Here is a 23,832-nt window from a genome sequence, read left to right as displayed (position 1 = left end):
TTCCACAAAATTAAGCATAGAGGGAGCAAAGATGGGACACTCCAGCTGGTAGCCTTTGGACACAACATTTTGAACCAAGACAAGAAGATATCTTGGGTCCATACGACCACAACAGCCACCAAACATGCAAACGATTGCAGAAGTGTGAGGGGTAGAACTTCAATTGGAAGAAGGTGTGTTGCCTGACTTGGTGGGTTTGGGGCTCCAGGACTTTCTGTTTCACCCAAGTTCATGAAAAGAAAAAAAATGAAACCTTCTTGGTTCCAGATGAAGATGGTTTATGCTGCAAAGGCCTCTGCCACTTCTTTAGAGGTAAAAGAGTGTAATTTGCTCCTGAGATTTTTTTTGATAAACGTATTCAGAGCTTTGCAAATGTTTACCGTTGAAATGTGTATGTTCCAACTGCTTCTTGCAGGGAAGCTCTGCTAACCAGCATTTTAGCTACAGCACTCACCTCATGTGCACTGACAAGAGAGCTTCCAGAAAGAATAGAATCTCCCAACCCATCCACACAGATGTGCAACACTCCAGGTAAGAGCTTCAAGTGCTGTCTGGGAAATCCATTTTTTTTTTCACTGTGAGTTTTGTCTAAACCAGTAAAGTCTGATAAACCCCCGTAGATGCAATGACACACTAGTCATGCAAAATGGCACCTTAAACAGGGACTCAATTTATTAGTCTGCAGGGACCTTAAACACTGACAGATTTCCATGAGTACTGCACAGGTCTTATTTAGGTAACACACTACAGGGACCACCTACTTTTTGCAAAAACTTCCATCCTCCACCCAGAGTTAACTGCAATGGTCCCAGTCCTTGAATCCCCAAAGCCAGGACATTGTATTTTGATAGTGGCTCCTGCTGCTTTCAAAGTACACTGATCAGCAGCTGATCGCGAAAAGTTTTCCAACTTGTTCATTCAACAGAAGTTGATCCAATGATCGACTTTTGTTGAAAAGGGCAAGGCACACAGTGATTGAGATTTGGCTGGGCTGCTGTCTTGTGATGTATGAATAAAGAATGAAGTATAAAGTTCAACTTTGGTAACGTGTTACGCCCATATTCAGGGTGTAGCATGTTACTAAAGCACCTGTCCACACCCCGATGTGACAGCAGGTGGGGGATCCTCTCCCTGCACCTACTGTCACAATGTAAAAACAGTGCGGCTGTGTGTGGCTCCACCCACAACCGCTTAATTCACTCACAGAGTTCTTTGAATAAATGAACTAATTCTCAATGAACTACAAGGGTGCTGGTGAGTACTCTTGTTGCTCAATGATTCTTCCTAGACTTCAGTAATTGGGCAGACAGCTGTACCGAGAGTTGTCAGGAGCTTGACATTGCAGCAGATCGCAGGTGCAATGCTCTGCAGTGCAGGCTCCTAAGAAAAAAAAATAGATGCACATTTATTACCTGCATAAGTGAACTTATCCTTTAAGAATGCTTTTTGCTTCCTCCCCTCAGCTGCAGGGCTCTGAGCTGGCAGAGCCAAATAACAGCCAAAGTGTTCTCACAGGGGAGGGTGTGCGAATAAGACAAGGTCTGTTATATTACAGTGTTCATAATATCTAAAACCAGCGATACACGTTTTGTTTCTTATTTCATTTAGCTGGTGAACATATATACCATATTTATCGGCGTATAACACCCACATTCATTTTAAGAGTGAAGTTTCAGGAAAACAACTTAAATTTGAAATAAGGAACTTTGAGGCAAAATAAAGGTCAGTGCACATCTGCAGCCTCACAAGTGCCATTAATGCAGCAGCCTCACCATTGCCATCAATGCAGCCCATCTGCAGCCTAGAGGGGACAGGACAATTGCATACAATGTGAATTTCCTATGATAGACAGAACAGCGGTCCAATGGTGGCCCAGGAGACAGGACTTCCTATTACAGAGGCCGCCAAGTAAACAGGAGATTCTCACTGTATGTAATCTGACGGTGCTCGTCCCACCCCCACTCCCTGTCCCCTCCGAGGCAGCTAAAATTGTAGTATTAGCGTATAACACGCACACATTGTTTGCATCCAATTTTCATGGAAAAAAGTGAGTGTTATACGTCAATAAATACAGTATATACGAAGTGGGTGGAGGAACCCCCCTGCTGGGACAAATGATTCTGACAGTGGCGTCCACCACTGTCAGAATACTCTAATCAGTGGCTGCAGCTAATTGGCTGCAAATGTTGATCTGCAGAAAATGATCAAACATGTCCCTTCAACGGATGATAAATCAACAATTGCATTCTTTCAACTGCTCTGAGCCAGCCGAGTTTTGATCAGTGTATGACCAGCTTTACTGGTGCCTATTTGACTGTACTTTCAGATACCCTGCATGGCTCCTGGTAACAGGAAAGTGTGGGTAAAGTTATGCAAATAGAATTACAACTGCAAAAAAAGCACATAGTAGAATATTTCTATTAAACAAAAATTAAAATAAAGTGCAACAACATACGCTGCTGAAGTCTGGTGCATGGGGGCTGGATGGGCTCACAGGAACAGAGTCTCCAGCAGCCGAAGGCATATACATAATAGGTCCAGTTTGTGTAGGGCTTGACACAGCTGAAGGAGATTGTAAGTCATCACATAGAAGAGACTCTATAACAAGAACAGTATAATACTATTAAGCAAGCAGGTAAGAGAATCGAAACAGAGGCAGCATCTGCAGCAATGTGTGCCTGGGACAAACTGTCACCTCCCGAGCTTAAAAATGTGGAATGAAGGTAATATATGTCATAAACAAAAAGCATGCCAATGACCCTCCATAATGACCCCCGTTTGGAAAGTAGACAGTCCAAGGTATTTAGTAAGTGGCATGGTAAGTTTTTTGAAGTTTGCAATTTTTTTGTACATTTTTGGAAAAATTAAGAAATTAAATATAAAATGTGTTTTTTTTTTTGAGAATTTGTTTTTTTACATACTGTCACCAGAGCAGTACAGCATCACCATGTGACTAGTGTGGTGATGATCAGGGACACCGACTGGTGACAATATGTTTAATCATTTTTTAATTTTTATTTTTTTATATGCTGTGACCAGAGCAGTACAGTGTTACCATAGTGGCACTGTACTACTCTGGGAAAGTTAGCAGGATTTTTTTTTACACACTATGATTGCTTATAGCGGTGGTGATCACTGTTATAAGAAATCAGGTTTTGAATGGCATCCACTCATACATTGTATACCATTGTGAAACTGTGATTGGCCACAGCTATCACACGGTACAGATTGCGCTGTGATTGGCCCTGTCTGTACCATGTGATCACTGTGACCAATCTTAGAGAGTCACACAATAATGCACAAAGAATGGCTATAAATGAAGGCTATACATTGTGTACAACTGTCATGTGATCGCTGTGATTGGTCACAGAGATCACATGATCCCGGCACCGGCTTGGTAAAGTGATCTGTTAGCAGACAGATCGCGGTGCAGTACAGCTCCTAGGGTCCTTGCGAGGCGCCTGACTGGGAGGATGTCTTATCACGTCTACCCAGGATGAGCTCCTGCTCAGTCATCATTTGCCTATAGGCTGGGTGGGAGGCAGTTAACCACTTCAGCCCCGGACCATTTTGCTGGTCAAAGACCAGACCACTTTTTGCGATTTGGTACTGCGTCGCTTTAACTGACAATTGCGCAGTCATGCGACGTGGCTTGCAAACAAAATTGACGTCCTTTTTTTCACACAAATAGAGCTTTCTTTTGGTGGTATTTGATCACCCCTGCAGTTTTTAGTTTTTGCGCTATAAACAAAAATAGAGTGACAATTTTGAAAAAAACGCATTATTTTTTACTTTTTGTTATAATAAATATCCCCCAAATATATATATAAAAAAACATTTTTTTCCCTCAGTTTAGGCCAATATGTATTCTTCTACATATTTTTGGTAAAAAAAAAAAAAAAAAAAAAAAAAAAAAAAATCGCAATAAGCGATTATTGATTGGTTTGCGCAAAAGTTATAGCGTTTACAAAATAGGGGATAGTTTTATGGCATTTTTATTAATATTTTTTTATACTAGTAATGGCGGCGATCAGCGATTTTTATTGTGACTGCGACATTATGGCGGACACATCGGACATTTTTGACACTTTTTGGGAGCATTGTCATTTATACAGCAATCACTGCTATATAAATGCAGAGATTCCTGTGTAAATGACACTGGCAGGGAAGGGGTTAACCAGTGGGTGGCAGTGTAGGGGTTAAGTATTCCTAGGGGTGTGTTACTAACTGTGGGGGGCTGGGCTTTCATTTAGTGAACACTGATCTCTGCTCCAATCACATGGACAGAGATCAGCATGACTAGTTGCTAGGCAGAATGGGGAAATGCTGTTTACAACGGCATTTCTCCGTTCAGCCGCCCCGTGAGACGATCGCGGGTATGGCCGCGGCAAACGAGTCCGCGCGACCGGACTCATGGGGGTCCCGACCGGCATGTGAGCGCGCCGCCCTCGCAATGGCAGGGCAGCAAATTTAAAGGGACGTACAGGTACGCCCATTTGCCTGCTAGTGCCATTCTGCCGACGTACATCGGCGTGCGCCGGTCGGGAACCGGTTAAAGTGCATCTATAGTCAAAATGATTAAAAAAATATTTTTTCGTTTTGGATAGAGTAGGAAGTTATTAGAACCCCTGTCAGATTTTTCATCTGTGGGATGTCTCAGAGACACAACAGGAAGTGAGAGGAAATCCTTTCTTGTCATCAGAACATGTGTCGGTATTGGAAGATTTTCCCTTACCCCCTGTTCCACATTTTTGATATATAATTTTACTATACCAAAAACATATGAGCACCAGCACAAATATAGTGGGCAAATATCCCCAGCAGAGTCACAGACAGAAAATAAAATCCAATGGATGAGGTGTGTCAGAATCCAAGATTTCCAATTTTGAGAAATAATTTATTACCAATTTTGCAAACATAAAACACCAAAACATGTTTTAGCGTGCCTCCTTTTTCATAGGTATACTTAGAATCATTGGATTACGAGCCTTTGTGTGTTAAGGGGCTTGTGTGGTATGTAGCTATAGCTCAATACCTAGGCTGTGTTCCAAATGTTTTGGCTGTTTTAAGTATACAAAATTATGAAAATAAAAGTTCCCTCACAATTCTAAATCTCAGACTATTCATTATGGCTCTCCTCATTCATCAATACAGTACAAGTGCCACACACTTTCATGTTGAGCTACCACAGGAAATCCTCCCTACAATACTCATAATCCACAAAAATATGGGTCTAAATCCATCCATCTGAAAAACTCAGTGCTACCTCTCTCTTACAGCAAGACTATCCTCACAGGGGTTCTAGCACTTGCACACTATCAACATTTTTATTTTTTATTTTAGATATACTTTAAAGGTTCGTTAATTCTTTTCAGTACAGTGTACAAGTTACGCACTGAAGTGTGATAAAATAACCTACGTTCAACGTGTGCAAAGGCACAAAATGGCCCACGTGGACAGCTGCCAGACTGTTGCATATCGTTGCACTTTGTAGATTTGTAAATCTATGCAAGAGGGGAAAAGGAATGTTAGAACCGATGACACACTATAGCCCCATATGGTGGAGAGGAACAGAACAAACGTTGGTTAAAGGGACAAGAGAGGGGAACTTTTACCTCGGGGTGGAATTGCTGCTCTGTTCTTGTGTGACAGTATTGGCATGAATCTCCACTGTCACACTTACTAGGGTCACCCCACTCATCAGCATGCTTCACATTTGGACACGGGGAAGATCTATGGAAGAAAAGAATGTGAAATCCAGGTAAACCCAAAAATAATTTGCATTTGCCAACAGAAAGGATCCTGTTTATAAGTATAGATCATCCACAATGCAACCTAAGCAGTAGCCTATAGCCAAGTTTATCTCGAGAGGCCTAAGCTACAACCTCCATACTCCTAAAATAAACAAGGGCGAGGTGCAGTTTATCTGTTGGTTGGTTGTCTGTCACTCAAAATGGAAGATGTCCCTTTAAGCAGATGGAGTCTGATGGGGTGAGTCATGTCAGTACAGTGGTAACTATGCAATGAAAATGGGGCAACTTTTCTGTGCCTACTGCAATCCATTTTTGGGGTATAACATTGTGCATGCTTAAAGTGTTTGTTAAGGCTAAAGATTTAGCATTTTCTGCATTAAGGCAAAAAAACTTTTACTTTCAGCTCTCCTCTGCCCTTCCTAAATACTAACCTGAGCCTGATCTTAATTTAGTGCTGTGCCCAAGAGCAGCGGCACTGCTTGCTCCCTCCTCACTGGCCATTGGCTCCTGTTACCGTCAATCAAATCCAGTACCTAGGGAGCAGGGGGTGGGGCCAAGTCACACAAAGTGCAACTCGGGATGGTGCCTGGACAGGTGCTATGCTATGAGGGAACTCAAAAGGCAGGAGGAGCCAGGGGTGCCAGCAGGAGACCACCGGAGGATAAGGGATGCCACTACTCTGTGAAAAACCATGGCACTGAGCAGGTAAGTATAACATGTTTGTTGTTGGATAAGAATATAAAACCTTTACATTCACTTTAAAGTAAACCTGTAACAGCCTGAGGAAATTTAACTGAGCATATAATGCAATAAATTTATGTAGCATAAGCTACCTTTAATAAATACTGGTGTGGGGGGGGGGGGGGGGGGCATTGTTAGAGAGCTACAGAAGCTGGCCTCTTATGTTCTGTGAGGTAGCCACTCACATTATAGGATCAAAAGCATGGACCAGAAGGTGAGTGGAGGCAGAGCAAAACTTGATCAACAGAAAATTCAAGATTACATTTTAGGGGTACAGTGTGTATGTGTGTATATGGGGAGTGGGGTTAAGTGTTTGGAGTTCACTTTGGGTTACATTTTAGGAGGATTATGTGTCTGGCTGCATAACAAGTAAAGAACATGGCATTTGTTTACAAGGTGTATTGGGATCTATATTAAGTACTGTGCAAAAGTTTTCGGCAGGTGTGGAGAAATGCTGTAAAGTAAGAATGCTTTCAAAAATATATATGTTTATTTTTGTCAATTTACAAAATGAAAAGCGAGAAAACAGAAGAAAAATCGAAATCTTATCAATAATTGTTGCGATTACCCTTTGGTTTCAAACCAGCATCACGTCTTACACAAAATTCAGGGATTTTGTAGGATTAGATTCAGGTGTATGAGTAACCAAATATACTAAGCAGGTGCTAATGATTATACATTTCATTCGTAGGATAAAACCCAGGTTATAAACTAATGCAGGCCATACACGGTCGAATTTCAAACGAATTTTCTTTTCAAAATCAGAAAGTTCATTTTTTTTTTTGTGATCCGATGATGCCACCATTGATTTTCGAAATTCGGCCAACCAAGCCTTCAATTTCACCTCATGGTGCTACAGAAAAGAATTTGTGACCGGGAATCTTCTTTTCTCTCCCTAAATTTTCTTTTCTTATTACATTTCTTGCACGATTCTCCCATCATTGATTAGAATATCGTTCGTTTTTTCCAAAAATTTCCAACATATCCGATTCCTCAAATTTGATTTCCACACGAAAATCGGCTGTTGTTGCAGCCCACTAATGGTGCGAAATTCATACAAAAATTCTTAGATACGATTTTCGAAAGAAAATTATTTCGAAATTCAAACCGTGTATGGCTGGCATAATACTAAAAGCTGTGTAGGAGCTGTGCAGGAGGGTTAAAATGGAAGAACAGCCAAACTCTGCTGCTAAAGTAGTGAAAGGTTGTGAAAAGACAATTTCATGTCACAGGTCATGAGCACAGTAACAAGACACAAGGTAGTTATACTGCATCAGCAAGGTCTTTGTAAGAAGCACAAAGAAATGGGCAACACTAAGGACTGTAGATGCAGTGGTCAGCCAAGAAAACTTAATGCAGAAGATGAAAGACAGATCATGCTTACTTCCCTTCAACATCAGATGTCTAGCAGAGCCATCAGCACAGAACTGGCAAAAACCAGTGCAACCCAGGTACATCCATGTACTGTCTGGAGAAGTCTGGCCAGAAATGGTCTTCATGGAAGAATTGTGGCCAAAAAGCCATACCTCCGATGTGAAAACAAGGCTAAGGGCCTCAATAATGCATGAAAACATAGGAACTGGGGTGTAGAAAAACGACAGAAGGTGCTCTGGAGTGAAGATTCAAATTAGAAATATTTCGATGTAGCAGGAGGCTTTTTTTCCCCGAAGGGCTGGAGAGCAGTACGATAATAAGTGTCTGCAGGCAATAGTGAAGCATGGTGGAGGTTCCTTGCAAGTCTGGAGCTGCATTTCTGCAAATGGAGTTGGAGATTTGGTCAGGATCAATGGTGTCCTCAGTGCTGAGAAATGCAAATACTTATCCACCATGCCATACCATCAGGGAGGAATATGATTGGTCCCAAATTTATTCTGCAACAGGACAATGACCCCAAACATACAGCCAATATCATTAGGAACTGTCTGCAATGTAAAGGACAATGAGTCCTGGAAAAGATGGTTTGGCCCCCTCAGAGACCTGATCTCAGCATCATGGAGTCTGTCTGGAATCACGTGAAGAGACAGGAGGATTTGAGGCAGCCTACATCCATAGAAGATCTGAGGTTAGTTCTCCAAGATGTTTGAAATGACCTACCTGCCAAGTTCCTTCAAAAAACTGGGTGCAAGTTTACCTAGAAGAATTGATGCTGAGTTGAAGGCAAAAGGTGGTCACACCAAATGATTTGATTTTGATTTCTCTTCTGTTTATTTACTTTCCATTTTGTTTTTTGATAAGACATACAATGATTTTTAAACATTCTGATGCAAATCATCAATTCTATATTGATTGGCACTTATTTTATCCTAATATCATACCTGTACTTATTTTGGCGTGGACTTCTTCTCCTATCTTTGCTATTGTGGTAATAAGGACATGCATAACCCTGGCGACAAAGTCGTGGAGGCTTTTTGCACTGCTCTGTCTTGTAGTGTCCTAGAACATATGTGGTATCTGCAAATAAAAAAAAAAAAAGAGATTAACTTCAACGGCTCCATGCACACGCCTGGTAATACTTGCACAATGTCTAGTTATGGACTCTGCCAGTAGAAGGGTAGAGGGCAGAGACTTTTGGCTGTGTTCACCCCACACAGCTTAAATATTTTCTAAACCCAAGAACAAAAATGTAATATCCTGCAGCTTACCAATCCTTAGACATGGAGGCTGCATTAGCTTTCTTCTTTAGGGTTAAGTATATTTTCTGCAAATACAGAGAAATGTCTGTTGATCCTGATATAAATCCAGCATCTTTTTACCGTCCTGGGTGCATCTTAGCTTAGCTTAGGGTGACAACGCTGCTCCTCCACAGATGCAGCAGGTGAGTGTTGTCACCCTAGGACAGGGAAATGTGTTATTCGCAGGACCACCAAGGCTGAAAGAAAAGGCACAGGCAATCATGGCTCTACTCCCTGTAGGCCCTCAAACTATAGAAGGTATGGCCCTCAGTCAGCCTCCATTGCAAACTACTATTGCTTGTTTGCCTATAAATGCACCTTTCTGCTGGTATCATTTACGAAAAAACAAATTGGAACAAACAATGAATTTTGAAGGTCTCCTCAGTGACAGCACTACCATAAAATTATTAATCACTCTGGGCAGAAAGCGGTAGAGTACAGAAGGCCTTGCCCTACCACACTTATTAAGTCTTTAACACAATGGGACCTTTTTCGGATACTTAAAAAAGCGTTGCAATTGTTTAAATATTGTTTATATATGAAGTTATGCACTTTTCATGTGTAATTTATTGATTGAGACTTGAGGATCCAGTTGTTCTGGGGGCTTCACATGTTACTGACCATCCTTGTACTTCTCATTATCTTTTTTTTCTTCCCCCATCTCCCCCCTCCCCTTTTTTTGTTTAATTTCTTTTGTATTCTTATCTCTCTTTTTTTCATTTCCTACTTTCTTTCTCTTTTCCTGCTCCCTTTGATATGCATACCCCTTTTTTTCCCATGTTATTTTATATCAAGTATTAGAATGATTTGCTTCCAACAATGTTACTGCAAGTGTAGACTTACATACTATGGATGTACAGTGCCTGGAAAAAGTATTCACACCCCTTGAAAATTTTCCACATTTTAATCAAGCAGTATATGCAATAATCTCTATTCGAGTACGATAGAAAAAGCATTTGAAAAATCCAGGAATTCAGTAGGCAGAAGAGCTAATAGATACAGTGCCTTGAAAAAGTATTCATACCCCTTGAAATTGTCCACATTTTGCCATGTTACATCCAAAAACATAAATGGATTTTATTGGAATTTTATGTGATAGACCAACACAAATTCGCACATAATTGTGAAGTGGAAGGAAAATTATAAATGATTTTCACAGTTTTTTACAAATAAATACCTGGAAAGTGTGGCGTGCATTTGTATTCAGCCCCCTTTATTCTGATACCCCTAACTAAAATCTAGCGGAACCAATTGCCTTCAGAAGTCACCTCATTAGTGAATAGAGTCCACCTGTGTGTAATTTAGAGTCAAATATGTTTTTATTAAATTTTTAACAAGGTGATACATTACCAAGCGTATTACATTTGAATAGGGCTGCAACTAATGATTATTTTCTTAAATCGATTAGTTGGCCGATTGTTTCGATTAATCGATTAATCAGTTAATAACCTTAAAAAAAAGTGTGGTGTATAATTTAGTTAATATGTAAAGTTTAAAAAAAAAGGCAATTTATTCTTAAATATCTCTATTCAGTGGTAAATATAAATAACCAACTATTTGGTTAGGGAGCAAAATATCTAATCCACTCTGAGAATAACAGACAGAGATATACTGTATATATTAGAGGAGACATACTTTATATACTATTAGAGGAGAGATATACTGTATATATCAGTACTATTAGAAGAGATATACTGTATATACTATTAGAGGGGATATATACTGTATATACTATTAGAGGGGATATATACTGCATATACTATTAGAGGGGATATATACTGCATATACTATTGAGGAGAGATATACTACTGAAGGGTCAATCTAGTCAATATCATCAGACTCATTAACTTTAACCCCATTTTGTTACTGGCCGATTAATCGATTATGAAAATAGTAATCGATTAGTTGTCGATTAATCGATTAGTTGTTTCAGCCCTACATTTGAATATTCAGAACATTGGGTATATACAAAACAGTCTGTATTATGGTTGTATTTCGAGTAGAAACCAACATGGTTCACGTATACATTGCAGATTAATGCAAGTCGAATCATACATGGGGTGTTGGAAGATATCTAATGGAGAGTACAGATAGAGTCACCTGTTCTGAGACATTGTGCATAACTTAGAGGAGTAGAGAGGAAGTATATAGAAAAGGGAAAGGTTGGGAAGGAAAAAGGGGGGGAGTTGGTGGGAGTGAGCAAACCCTGGTGCAGCACGCCAGGGCTAGAGTGGGCAGACCGAGCCAGTTCAGCTTGGGGATGTTAACGAGGCTTTTAAGGCATCTGAGGTAGAATAATTAATCCATATCAGCCACAGAGCTGTAAATTTGTCAAATGTATCATTATCTAAAGCTATCATCTCTTCCATTCTCATGATATCATTGACCACAGAAACCCAGGAAGATAAGGGATGGGTGGTGGTGGTTTTCCATAAAAGGGGTATAGGTTGTCTGGCAGCTGATAGGAAGAATCGGAGTAGAGTGCGTTTTTGTGAGGGTATGGAACCCAGAAGTATAGACAGCAAGGCAACCTCCGCCGTGGGTGCCGTAAGTCTATCGTAAAGGCTACTGTATATGGCAAAAACCTGTGACCAAAGGGGTTGTATGGCCCCGCACTCCCCGCATATATGGAGATAGCTTCCATCTGTGTCCCCACATCTCCAGCATGAAGCAGGAGTGGAGGGGAATATTCTGTGGAGTGATCTGGGGTCCCTGTATAACCTGGATAGGAGTTTAAAGTTCTTCTGCGTATAACAGGAGATGGAGGACTTGTGTGTAAAATGGAATGACTTTTGCCAGTCACTCAATGGGAGGTCCCTTTCAAGGTCTGGTGTAAGACAGGAGTTGATCACGGATCAGTGAATGTTGTAATTTGTATAAGGTGAATAGTAAGTGTTCGGGAGTTTCTGAGAGGGAGCACAGTTGCTCGTAGCTCGTCAAGGGTCTGTGTATTTGGTTAGAAGACAATATGTTTGAACAAAAGGAGGACATGCGGAGAGCTGTAAGCCAGTTGCCTCGTTCCTCTGGCATGATGGGTGTACCCAGAGTTGGGTGTATAAAAGTGCTCACCGTAAGCCAGGTAGTGCGGAGATAGGGGCCTACCAGGTTGGATCTCATGCCCTGGGGGAGGTCAGGGTGGTCAAAAAGTGAGGTGAGAGGTAAGGAGTCAGAAGATAATAGTGAAGACAGTCCTTTTTTATACCAAAGATGTAATGCTGCTATTGTTAGGGAGGAGTTAGATAGGAGGGGCAATTTTTGTCCATATCCCCATAGTAAGGCCCGGAGATCGAGAGTGGAAAGATCTTGTTCAATCATGGTGGACGCCTTGGGGAATGGTCGGGGGAACCACTCTAGTATTCTGGAGAGTACGGCAGCTTTATGGTACATTTCAAAGTCTGGCAGGCCTGCTCCATCTTGTATTTTGGGGTATGTGTGACAAAGTGTGACGCATGCGGGACATCCCTTGCTGCCAGATAAAGCGTATGGACAAGGATCTTAAAGAGTTGAAAAAACGTTTAGGGTCGTTTATAGGCACGGTTTGGAATAAGTAGAGCAATTTGGGAAGGGTGTCCATTTTAAGTGTGTTAATACGACCAAGCCAGGGTAGATTGGATGTGTTCCATGTATCCAGTTCCTTACGGATACAGGATAACAGGGGTAGATAGTTAAGGTTTTTAATTATTTGCAAAAGGCCTCGATTAGATCAACAATCTTGGTTGCAGCCTCCCCTAAAAATAAGGCTCCCCTATCCTGAGCTTTACATACAAAAGATGATACTAAAAATGGGGTCAGTGGCGCTACCTATTATATGGGCATATATGCTACTATTGTAGCCTGAATATTTTTAGTTGAACTGCATAGAGCTATATGCCTATTGCAGAGAGAGTTAGGGGTATTTAACATGCAGCGATATAAAAATAGTTAAGGTTGTAAAGCTCTGATAAGTTGGATGGGATGGTGATCCCCAGGTATGAAATGCCCTTCGATCCCCACTGGAAGGAGAAATTAGTTTGTACTTGTGAAAGAGTGGAGGGTGGCAGGGAAATATTAAGGGCCTCTGTCTTGGACATGTTGAGTTTAAAATTGCTGAGTTCCCCAAATCTGTGGAATTCCTGCATTAAAGAGGGGAGGGATATGTGGGGTTGTTGGACGTAAACGAGGAGGTCATCTGCGTAGAGCGAGAGTTTGTGTTCGGATGAAGGTGTCTGTATCCCCGAAATGTTACTGTTTCGTCTGATAGCAGTGGCCAGGTGTTCTATCCACCTGTGTGTAATTTAATCTTAGAATAAATACAGCTGTTTTGTGAAGCCCTCAGAGGTTTGTTAGAGAACCTTAGTGAACAAACAGCATCATGAAGGCCAAGGAACAAACAAGACTGGTCAGTGATAAAGTTGTGGAGAAATTTAAAGCAGGGTTAGGTTATGAAAAAATAATGGGGGGGGGGGGGTTTGAATACAAATGCACCCCACAATTTTCACATATTTATTTGTAAACAAATGTGAAAACCATTTATCATTTTCCCTCCACTTCACAATTATGTGCCACTTTGTGTTGGCCAATCACATAAAATCCCAATAAAACACATTTACGTTTTTGGTTGTAACATGACAAAATGTGGAAAATTTCAATGGGTATGAATACTTTTTCAAGGCACTGTATCTATTAGGTCTTCTGCCTACTGAATTCCTGGACTTTTCAAATGTTTACCGTATTCTACTGTACTTGAGTAGAGATTATTGCATATACTGCTTGATTAGATAATGCAGTTGATCCATATATTATGCATTTTAGGCAATAATCAATTCTAACCTATGTTATTGGAACAGGATACAAGTATTTATTATTTTTGTTATTATTATACAGGATTTGTATATATTATATAGTGCCAACAGTTTGCTCAGCGCTTTACAATGTTAGGGCAGAAAGTACAATTACAATACAATTCAATATAGGAGCTCGTTAGAGCTTACGATCTAGGAGGGAGGGTCGAAGAAAATGAAAGTATAGTTGTTACGTGGAGGCAGGATAGGCTTCTCTGAAGAGAAAGTTTTCACGGATTGCCTGAAAGTGGATAGATTTAGAGATAGTCTGACAGATTGGGGTAAGGAATTCCAGAGGATGGGAAGGGCTCAGGAGAAGTCCTGGAGGCAAGTATGGGAGGAGGTGATGAGGGAGCTAGAGAGCAGGAGGTCTTGGGAGGAACGAAGAGGATGGTTAGGTTGGTTTTTTGAGACTAGGATAGTGATGTAGCTGGGGGCTGAGTTGTGGATGGCTTTGTAAGTTATTGTTAGTATTTTGAATTAAATTTGTTGGTTGATTGGCAGCAAATGAAGGGATTGGCAGAGAGGGGTAGCAGACACTGAGCGGTTTGTAGGTGGATGAGTCTGACAGCAAGCAGCATTCGTGATGGACTGACGGGGGGGGGGGGGGGGGTAGCCTATTCAAAGGTAAGCCAATGAGAAGGGAGTTGCAGTAGTCGAGGCGAGAGATGACCAGGGAGTGAATCAGGAGCGTTGTATTTTCATTGGTTAGAAAGGGACGTAGTTTAGAGATGTTGCGGCGGTTAAGGTGGCAAGATTTGGAAAGGGATTGGATATGGGGCCAAAAGGAGAGTTCAGAATCTAGGATAACACCTAGCACCCTTGCATGTCAGGATGGGTGGTGGTTGTGCCATTGTTCTTGACAAATAAGTCAAGGGAAGAGGCACACAGAGGAGGAATTATTATGAGCTTAGTTTTGGACAAGTTGAGGAAGTGATGTGACAATCATACATAAGTTAGTGATGTCTGAGGAGACTGATGGAGTGAGCTGAAGGGTGGAGAGATAGATTTGGGTGTCATCAGCGTAGAAATTATATTGGAAGCCATAGGAGGCTATCAGCTGACCCAAGGAGGAGGTGTAGATTCAAAATAAAAGAGGTCCAAGAACAGAACCTTGGGGGACCCAGACGGAGAAAGTAAGAGGAGAGGAGGATGTAGAATTGTAGTTGACACTGATAGTGCGGTGGGATAGGTAGGATGAGAGCCAGTGAAGAGCAAAGTCACGGAGACCAAGGGAGTAGGAGGGGGTGGTCAACCGTATCAAAGGCAGCTGAAAGGAGTACAGAATAGTGTCCATTGATTTTTGCTGTTAGTAATTTGTGAGTTTCAGAAGAGCAGTTTCTGTGGAGTGTGGAGGGCGAAATCAAGACTGAAGGGGATCAAAAAGGTTATTCTTAATGAGGTTGGTTGTAAACCAGGCATTCAAGGAGTTTAGAGGAAAAGGGGAGCAAGGAGATAGGGCGTAGATTGTTAAGATTGGTGGTGTCTAAGGACGGCTTTTTAAGTATGGGGGTGACCAGTACATGTTTTAGAGCATTGGGGAAGATTGAAGATGTGAGTCAGAGAGTATTTGAGAGGGAACAGGGTCCAGGTGGTTAGGTGGGCATTGGAAATGAGTTTAGGAACTTTGTCTATAATAGCAGGTTTGAATAAAGGGAGTGTTAATTGTACCTGTTGACATGGGGTGTTAAGGGTGGGAGATACCTGTAGAGTGGAGATTTCATCAGGAATTGCAGTATATTTTTTATTGGATTATCTGCAACGCTTTAAAACTCTTAATAAAAAAAATGATTCAGCATAATGTATGTACGCACTTTGCACATTTTCTGCATAATGTATTGATTGAGGTATTTTATTATTTTTTTATTATTAAGTGTATAGGACCAATATATTGATTGAGTGCTGTATTTATAAAATCCATCATCTAAGATCAAGTTTCGATCTATTACAGCAGCTATATCGTATAGTAGCTTTACATAGCACGGGTTTATATGAATTAGTATTAAATACACAAGTAGTAATTTAACCACTTTCAGACCGGACCAATTTGCTGGTCAAAGACCAAACCACTTTTTGCGATTCGGCACTGCGTCGCTTTAACTGACAATTGCGCGGTCGTGCGACGTGGCTCCCAAACAAAATTGACGTCATTTTTTTCCCACAAATAGAGCTTTCTTTTGGTGGTATTTGATCACCTCTGCGGTTTTTATTTTTTGCGCTATAAACAAAAATAGAGCGACAATTTTGAAAAAAACGCATTATTTTTTACTTTTTGTTATAATAAATATCCCCCAAAAATATATAAAAAAAACATTTTTTTCCCTCATACGTATTCTTCTACATATTTTGGTAAAAAAAAAAAATCGCAATAAGCGATTATTGATTGGTTTGCGCAAAAGTTATAGCGTTTACAAAATAGGGATAGTTTTATAGCATTTTTATTAATAATTTTTTATTATTTTTTTTTTACTAGTAATGTCGGCGATCAGCGATTTTTATTGTGACTGCGACATTGTGGGGGACCCATCGGACATTTTTGACACATTTTTGGGACCATTGTCATTTATACAATAATCACTGCTATATAAATGCAGTGATTCCTGTGTAAATGACACTGGCAGTGAAGGGGTTAACCAGTGGGTGGCAGTGTAGGGGTTAAGTGTTCCTAGGGGTGTGTTACTAACTGTGGGGGGGTTGGGCTTTCATTTAGTGAACACTGATCTCTGCTCCAATCACATGGAGCAGAGATCAGCGTCACTAGTTGCTAGGCAGAATAGAGAAATGTTGTTTACACAGCATTTCCTCCATTCGGCCGCTCCGTGAGACGATCGCGGGGATGCCCGCGGCGATCGAGTCCGCGGGTCCCGCGACCGGACTCACGGGGGTCCCGACCAGCGCGGGAGCGCGCCGCCGGCTGCGCGCTCCCGATGGCATGGCGGCAAATTTAAAGGGACATACAGGTACGCCCATTTGCCTGCCCGTGCCATTCTGTCGACGTACATCGTCGTGCGCTGGTCGGCAAGTGGTTAAAGAAATGCTTTCAACTTTAATTGATTATTGAGTCCTTTAGGGGACGTTGACTTAACCACTTCAATACAGGGCATTTTCACCCCCTTCCTGCCTAGGCCAATTTTCAGCTTGCAGCGCTGTCACACTTTGACCATTGCGCGGTCATGCGACGTTGTACCCTAATTAGAGCTTTCATTTGGTGATATTTGATCACCTCTGCGTTTTTTTTTTTTGCGCTATGAACAAAAAAAGAGCGACAATTTTGATTTAAAAAAAAACACATTTATTACATTTTGCTATAATAAATATCCAATTAAAAAAAAAATGTCTTCCTCAGTTTAGGCCGATATGTATTCTACATATTTTTGGTAAAAAAAAAATAAAAAAAATCCCAATAAGCGTATATTAATTGGTTTGCACAAAAGTTATAGCGTCTACAAAATAGGGAATAGATTTGTCATTTTTATTATTTTTTACTACTAATGGCGGCGATCTGCAATTTTTATCGTGAATGTGACATTGCGGCGGACAAATAGGACACTTTTGACACTATTTTTGGACCATTCACATTAATAAAGCGATCGGTGCTATAAAAAAAATGCACTGATTACTGTATAAATGTGACTGGCAGGGAAGAGGTTAAAACTAGGGGGTGCTGCAGGGGTTAAATGTGTGTCCTAGGGAGTGATTCTAACTGTGGGGGGAGGGGACTGATGAGGGGAGGAGACAGATCGCTGTTCCTCTGAACAAGGAACATACGATCAGTTCTCTGCCCTGACAGGATGTGGATCTGTGTGAATGTAAAGTGCTTATCCAATAGGCTTTTTTCCCTTTTCTCCTATGATGTCCCTTATATGCTCCCCATTTGCTCCCCAATTCGTGACTTTCAGTTCCTATTTCATTCTTACCCACATATATTTTTTTTTACATGGACATGTGATCACATAAATATAGGAAGCAGTACAACACACGGACACTGTAATGGGAAAAGGATTTAGACCTTTTATTATTCCCAAAAACTGATGATTTTATTTATTTTTTTACAAACTTGCAGACACTACAGTGTCCACATTTAAATAACCTTTTGTCAATTTTATTTTTCTCCAATTATATATTCAGTGCTCACAGGACCGCCGTGTATCTTCTGGAAGAGCCCTGGCTGAGACAGGTCTCTATCCAGCAGAGCGGCTTGCAGTGCCCGGCTCCAATGCGGGAACTTCCTTCTACAGTTGATAGCAGTTTCCTTACAGACTCAAGAAGAAGAAAAATTTGCCCTGCAAGCATAGGGACACTCTACAGGTGATCCTCTATATGAGTTTGGCCCCGTTTGCTATCCCGTTTTTGGATTGGAGTTGATTCTTCCCGTCCATTCCATTGGGACCCTGGAGGAATTTGAATCTCGTGGATGATACAGACCACTCCTTCTCCGACCAGAGGACCCACAGTAATTCCAGTGGCTGATAGACCTGCCGGGATCCATCTATTTATATATGTACGCATTCTACACACACATGAAATTTAATGGCATCCCAGTCTTAGCCCGCAGGGTTCAATATTGAGTTGGCCCACTCTTTGCAGCTATAACAGCTTCAACTCTTCTGGGAAGGCTTTCCACAAGGTTTAGGAGTGTGTCTATGGGAATGTTTGACCATTCTTCCAGAAACACATTTGTGAGGTCAGGCAGTGATGTGGACAAGAAGGCCAGTCAAGTTCCCCCACCCCAAACACGCTCATCCACACTATATTGACAAAAGTATTGGGCCACCCCTTGAAATCACTTGGTGCAGGGGGGATTATGGAGCAGGGTTGTTTTTCAGGGGTTGGGCTTGGCCCCTTAGTTCCAGTGAAGGGAACTCTTAAGACGCCAGCATAAAAAGACAGTTTGGACAATTTCATGCTCCTAACGTTGTGGGAACAGTTTGGGGATGGCCCCTTCCTGTTCCAACATGACTGCGCACCAGTGCACAAAGCAAGGTCCATAAAGACATGGATGAGCGAGTTTGGGGTGGACGAACTTGACTGGCCTGCACAGAGTCCTGACCTCAACCCGATAGAACACCTTTGGGATGAATTAGAGCAGAGACTGTGAGCCAGGCCTTCTCATCCAACATCAGAGCCTGACCTCACAAATGCGCTTCTGGAAGAATGGTCAAACATTCCCATAGACACACTCCTAAACCTTGTGGAAAGCCTTCCCAGAAGAGTTGAAGCTGTTATAGCTGCAAAGGGTGGGCCAACGCAATACTGAACCCTACGGTCTAAGACTGGGATGCCAATAAATTTCATGTGTGTGTGTTAAGGCAGGTGTCCCAATACTTTTGGTAATACAGTGTATTTATGTTTTTTTTTTTTTTTTAACCATTTATCCAGTGTTCCTATTTAAGAGTTTAGCTATCACAGCCTTCCTGAGTATTAGTAAAATTAGGTATTCCCGCTCTAGTGAGGAGTATAGCAATTTCTCTGGTGCTGCAACCACCATATATATGGGTCAAACACTGCCCACAAAGTAATATATAATGATAATCAAAGATTGGTGTTGCGCTCCAAATCCATATAAATATGGGATACTAAGATAAAGTAATTACAATATATAATAAATCAGGGCACTTGGAGGTAATCAGTGCAATATAAATAAATACAATAAATTGGCATCAAAATATGCAAATAAATTGAGTTCATAAAAGTCCATATGATAAATAAAGTGAAAATAGTGCCAGCAACAAACAAATATAGTGCAAATGTAGTGATAAAGTGCTAAGTAGCATAAATAAAGTGATAATGGTGACTTTAGTGGAATTTTGAAATCTTCAGTGACTTCAGTGAGTGGAATCTTCAGTGTGAGAAACGCAGCAGATGTGCTACCTTCTTACCTCACTGTTGTAAGGTAATCAGCATGTCAGAGTGTCAGAACTGGGTGATCGTTCAAAGAGTGGGGGTGTTCTCCATATTCCTTTCCAAACAGGGTTCCTGGTGTATTTGTAGCCTGGTGTCTGCTTCCTCTAACATCCCATCTCCTGGGGCTAGGTCAGTCAGTATGGATCCACTCAGGGAATTAGACTGGGTATGTGTAAACAAAATTCAGAAAAGAGGGAACCTCTAGTGTAGTAGGTTTGGACTATTTATTTTTATATAAAAAACATAGAGGTATTCACATTTAAAACAAATTAAAGCATGCACATAGTAAAAACGAGTGCTGAGCTCACAGCCAGACTTCACTTGCGGGTACCGTCTATCCAACGCGTGTCGTCACCGTCACCTGACTTCACCAGGAGATGGGATTTTAGAGGAAGCAGACACCAGGCTACAAATACACCAGGAACCCTGTTTGGAAAGGAATATGGAGAAAATCCCCACTCTGACATGCTGATCACCTTACAACAGTGAGGTAAGAAGGTAGCACATCTGCGGCTGTTTCTCACACTGAAGTCACTGAAGATTTCAAAAGTCACCATTATCACTTTATTTATGCTACATATCACTTTATCACTACATTTGCACTATATTATTTGTTTATTGCTCCGTTGCTGGCACTATTTGCACTTTATTTATCATATGGACTTTTATGAACTCAATTAATGTATTTATATATTTTAATGACAATTTATTGTATTTATTTTTATTGCACTGATTACCTCCAAGTGCCCCGATTTATTAAATATTGTAATTACTTTATCTTAGCGCCCCATATTTATTTGGTTTTGGAGCGCAACACCTTCCTGAGTATTCGTTTATTTTTTCATATCAACATGAAAACTGCCAATATCCTCATCTCTTTCGGTCAGATAATAAAACGATTACACCAAATGTTACCATTAGACATATTGGGGTTGATTTATTAAAAGGCAAAGACAGCACAGAAAGACCCCTTACCTCCACCTCTGGCAGTCTCTGCCGGCGCTGTCAGCTCCTCCTGTGTCTTCTGTAGCAAGTTGGGTGCCAAGGAGGCGCCTGTGCGTGCACACTCCCAAGCTGGGATATGTGCACCTACAGACACACACACAGCCACGCCCCCTACTCAAAGGGGTTTGACTGACAACAGCAGGAGTCTATGACTCCGCTGCCCTCAGTTTCTCCTGTGAAAGCAGGAAGTAAAGGGAGTGGTTTAGAGTCGGAGACAACGCTGCAGTAGTGACATAGAGACAGGTAAGTGTTTAGGAATGGGTGGGGCTTTAGCACTACTTTAAAAGCAACTTTGGCTACACTGCCACATCAAGCCATTACTGCAGTCATGTGTGTCCAAATAACTTCTTGAACATCATCTTACAAAATCTGGCTTTTTTCACTAAGATAGAGGCAATGCCCCCATTTTGCTGGACTCATAAGGCCTTAAAGTGGTTGTATACCCTTACAACCAACTTTGACCTACAGGTAAGCCTAGATTAAGGCTGACCTGTAGGTCCAAGAAATATCCCTAAACCTATACGGTTTAGGAGATATTTACCCAAAGACAGCCACCACTGTCTACGGCGCATGCGCCATAGACAGCGGCGCGCAGGCGCTCTGGGCAGGGCGCAGCGATATGCTGTGAGTGTCGGCTCTCGTGCGCATGCACGGAGTGACATCATCGCTGCTCCGGCGAATCACAGCGCTGGAGCAGCAAGACCCGGAAGTCACTCCGGGATCCATGGCAGCGGCGGACATGAAGACGGAGGACCGCTTTTTGATCCCAGACTGCGAAGCTGAGGATCCAATAATTTTGGTGAGTGGGGTCACCAAAGGGGGAGCCACTTCACTGATTCAAAAGTTTTGGAGCACCATTGCACTTTTCACTGAAGCACCTGAGCACTTTTAGATTTTGTTTTAGTTTTCTCCTAACATTGATACAATAGGCACTGTTTATTAAGATGTATATTGCTTGATATAGGCTGCTAGCGCGGTTTTATATATTTTTCATTGTTTTATGGTTGTAGCACCTTTGTGCAGCAGCTGCAGTCTTCCTATTAATTTGTATTCATTTTTGTTTATTCATATTTCACTATTTGAGGTAAGTCTCCAGCGCGAGTTTTTGAATTAGATATATAGCCTTCAAAAGTTAGCACATCTGCTACGATATTAACCACTTTCAGACCGGACCATTTTGCTGGCTTAAGACCAGACCACTTTATGCGATTCGGCACTGCGTTGCTTTAACTGACAATTGCGCAATCGTGCGACGTGGCTCCCATACAAAATTGACGTCCTTTTTTCCCCATAAATAGAACTTTCTTTTGGTGGTATTTGATCACCCCTGCAGTTTTTATTTTTTGCGCTATAAACAAAAATATAGCGACAATTTTGAAAAAAAACGCATTATTTTTTACTTTTTGTTATAATAAATATCCCCCCAAAAAAAAAAAAAAATATATATATAAATTTCCCTCAGTTTAGGCCGGTACGTATTCTTCTACATATTTTTGGTAAAAAAAAAAATAAAATCTCAATAAGCGATTGATTGGTTTGCACAAAAGTTATAGCGTTTACAAAATAGGGGATAGTTTTATGGCTTTTTTTATTATAATTTTTTTTTTTTTACTAGTAATGGCGGTGATCAGCGATTTTTATTGCGACTGCGACATTATGGCGGACACATCGGACATTTTCTACACATTTTTGGGACCACTGTCATTTATACAGCAATCAATGCTATACAAATGCCTGTGTAAATGACACTGGCAGTGAAGGGGTTAATCAGGGGGTGGCAGTGTAGGGGTTAAGTGTTCCTAGGGGCGAGTTACTAACTGTGGGGGGGCGTGGCTTTGTGTTAGTCAACGCTGATCTCTGCTCCAATCACATGGAGCAGAGATCAGCGTTACTTGTTGCTAGGCAGAACGGGGAGATGCTGTTTACAACGGCATCTCCCCGTTCAGCCGCCATGTGAGACGATCGCAGGTATCCCCGTGGCGATCGAGTCCGCGGGACCTGCGACTGGACTCATGGGGATCCCGACCAGCACGCGATGGCAGGGCGGCATATAAAAATGGACGTACCTGTACACCAATATGCCTGCTCATGCCATTCTGCCGACATACATCGGCGTGTGCCGGTCGGGAAGTGGTTAAAAGCATCCCTTGCCTGTATGTAAACCCAAGGTTTATATTTCAGGACATCTGGCATCATGTCTCACTGTATACAGTTTTCTAAACAAACTGTTTTTTTGTGAATATGTTGCAGTGTGCCTGACCCGGAGATCCTGCCAGTAACAGTACTTCCTGTTTCAGACTGACAACACTAAAACAGCCCATAGATCAGTACTTTTTTCTTTTGTTCAACTGGTGTTTTGAAGGAAAAAAAAAAAAGACTTGATTTCCCCATCCACACATTCAAGGTGGATAGATGAATCCTCCCCACTGAGCTATTGTATTATGACAGCAAGGAGACTTCCCCACCATCACAGTACACCGATCAGTGCTGCCAGCTATACCGGCGACACTGATCAAGCAGGGAAAATCTAACAGGCTGGTTGAAGACTGTACAACCAGGCTGTCCATACATGGAACAAAGTTTGGCCAGTCCCTGCTGGTTGACTTTTGTACAACCAGTCTGTCCATACATGGCAAAGTTTGGCCAGTCCCTGCAGAACCAGCCAAATTCGGATCCATGTATACACCTAGATTTCACTTGGTCAGTCCACAGGCTGAATGAGAGAAAATTAGTAGATTCTTCCATCAATGATAAACAGCGTGGCTAGAGGAATATTCGCTGCCAGCTATTATATTCATCAGGTAGGGCACCCTCGACTGCTTGAACACCTGAACAGTGACTGCATCTGACCAGATGAAATTACTGTTCAGCTGACAATTTTCCACATGGCTCCTTCAATTTTTTAATCTGTATTTATGAACTTGGGTGGCGATTACA

The 23,832-nt window shown here is 41.5% G+C and overlaps 1 protein-coding gene across 2 annotated transcripts in view; it reads right to left on the bottom strand.

Moving 5' to 3' along the window:
* Positions 1-23,832, bottom strand: part of UNK (unk zinc finger) — a 106,760-nt gene that overhangs the window by 46,022 nt on the left and 36,906 nt on the right. For both annotated transcript variants that reach the window (XM_077459684.1, XM_077459686.1), the window contains 4 exons: positions 8,810-8,945; positions 5,616-5,733; positions 5,420-5,504; positions 2,456-2,598 (listed from right to left, as the gene is read on the bottom strand). In XM_077459684.1, coding sequence (XP_077315810.1) covers positions 2,456-2,598; positions 5,420-5,504; positions 5,616-5,733; positions 8,810-8,945 — 482 coding nt within the window. The remainder of the gene's footprint in view (positions 1-2,455; positions 2,599-5,419; positions 5,505-5,615; positions 5,734-8,809; positions 8,946-23,832) is intronic.

The sequence above is a fragment of the Lithobates pipiens genome, unplaced genomic scaffold (assembly GCF_037356315.1).
Source record: "Lithobates pipiens isolate NorthernLeopardFrog02 unplaced genomic scaffold, aLitPip1_a1.2 Scaffold_28, whole genome shotgun sequence".
Taxonomy (NCBI): Eukaryota; Metazoa; Chordata; class Amphibia; order Anura; family Ranidae; genus Lithobates; species Lithobates pipiens.
This window is presented reverse-complemented; position numbering and strand designations above follow the sequence as displayed.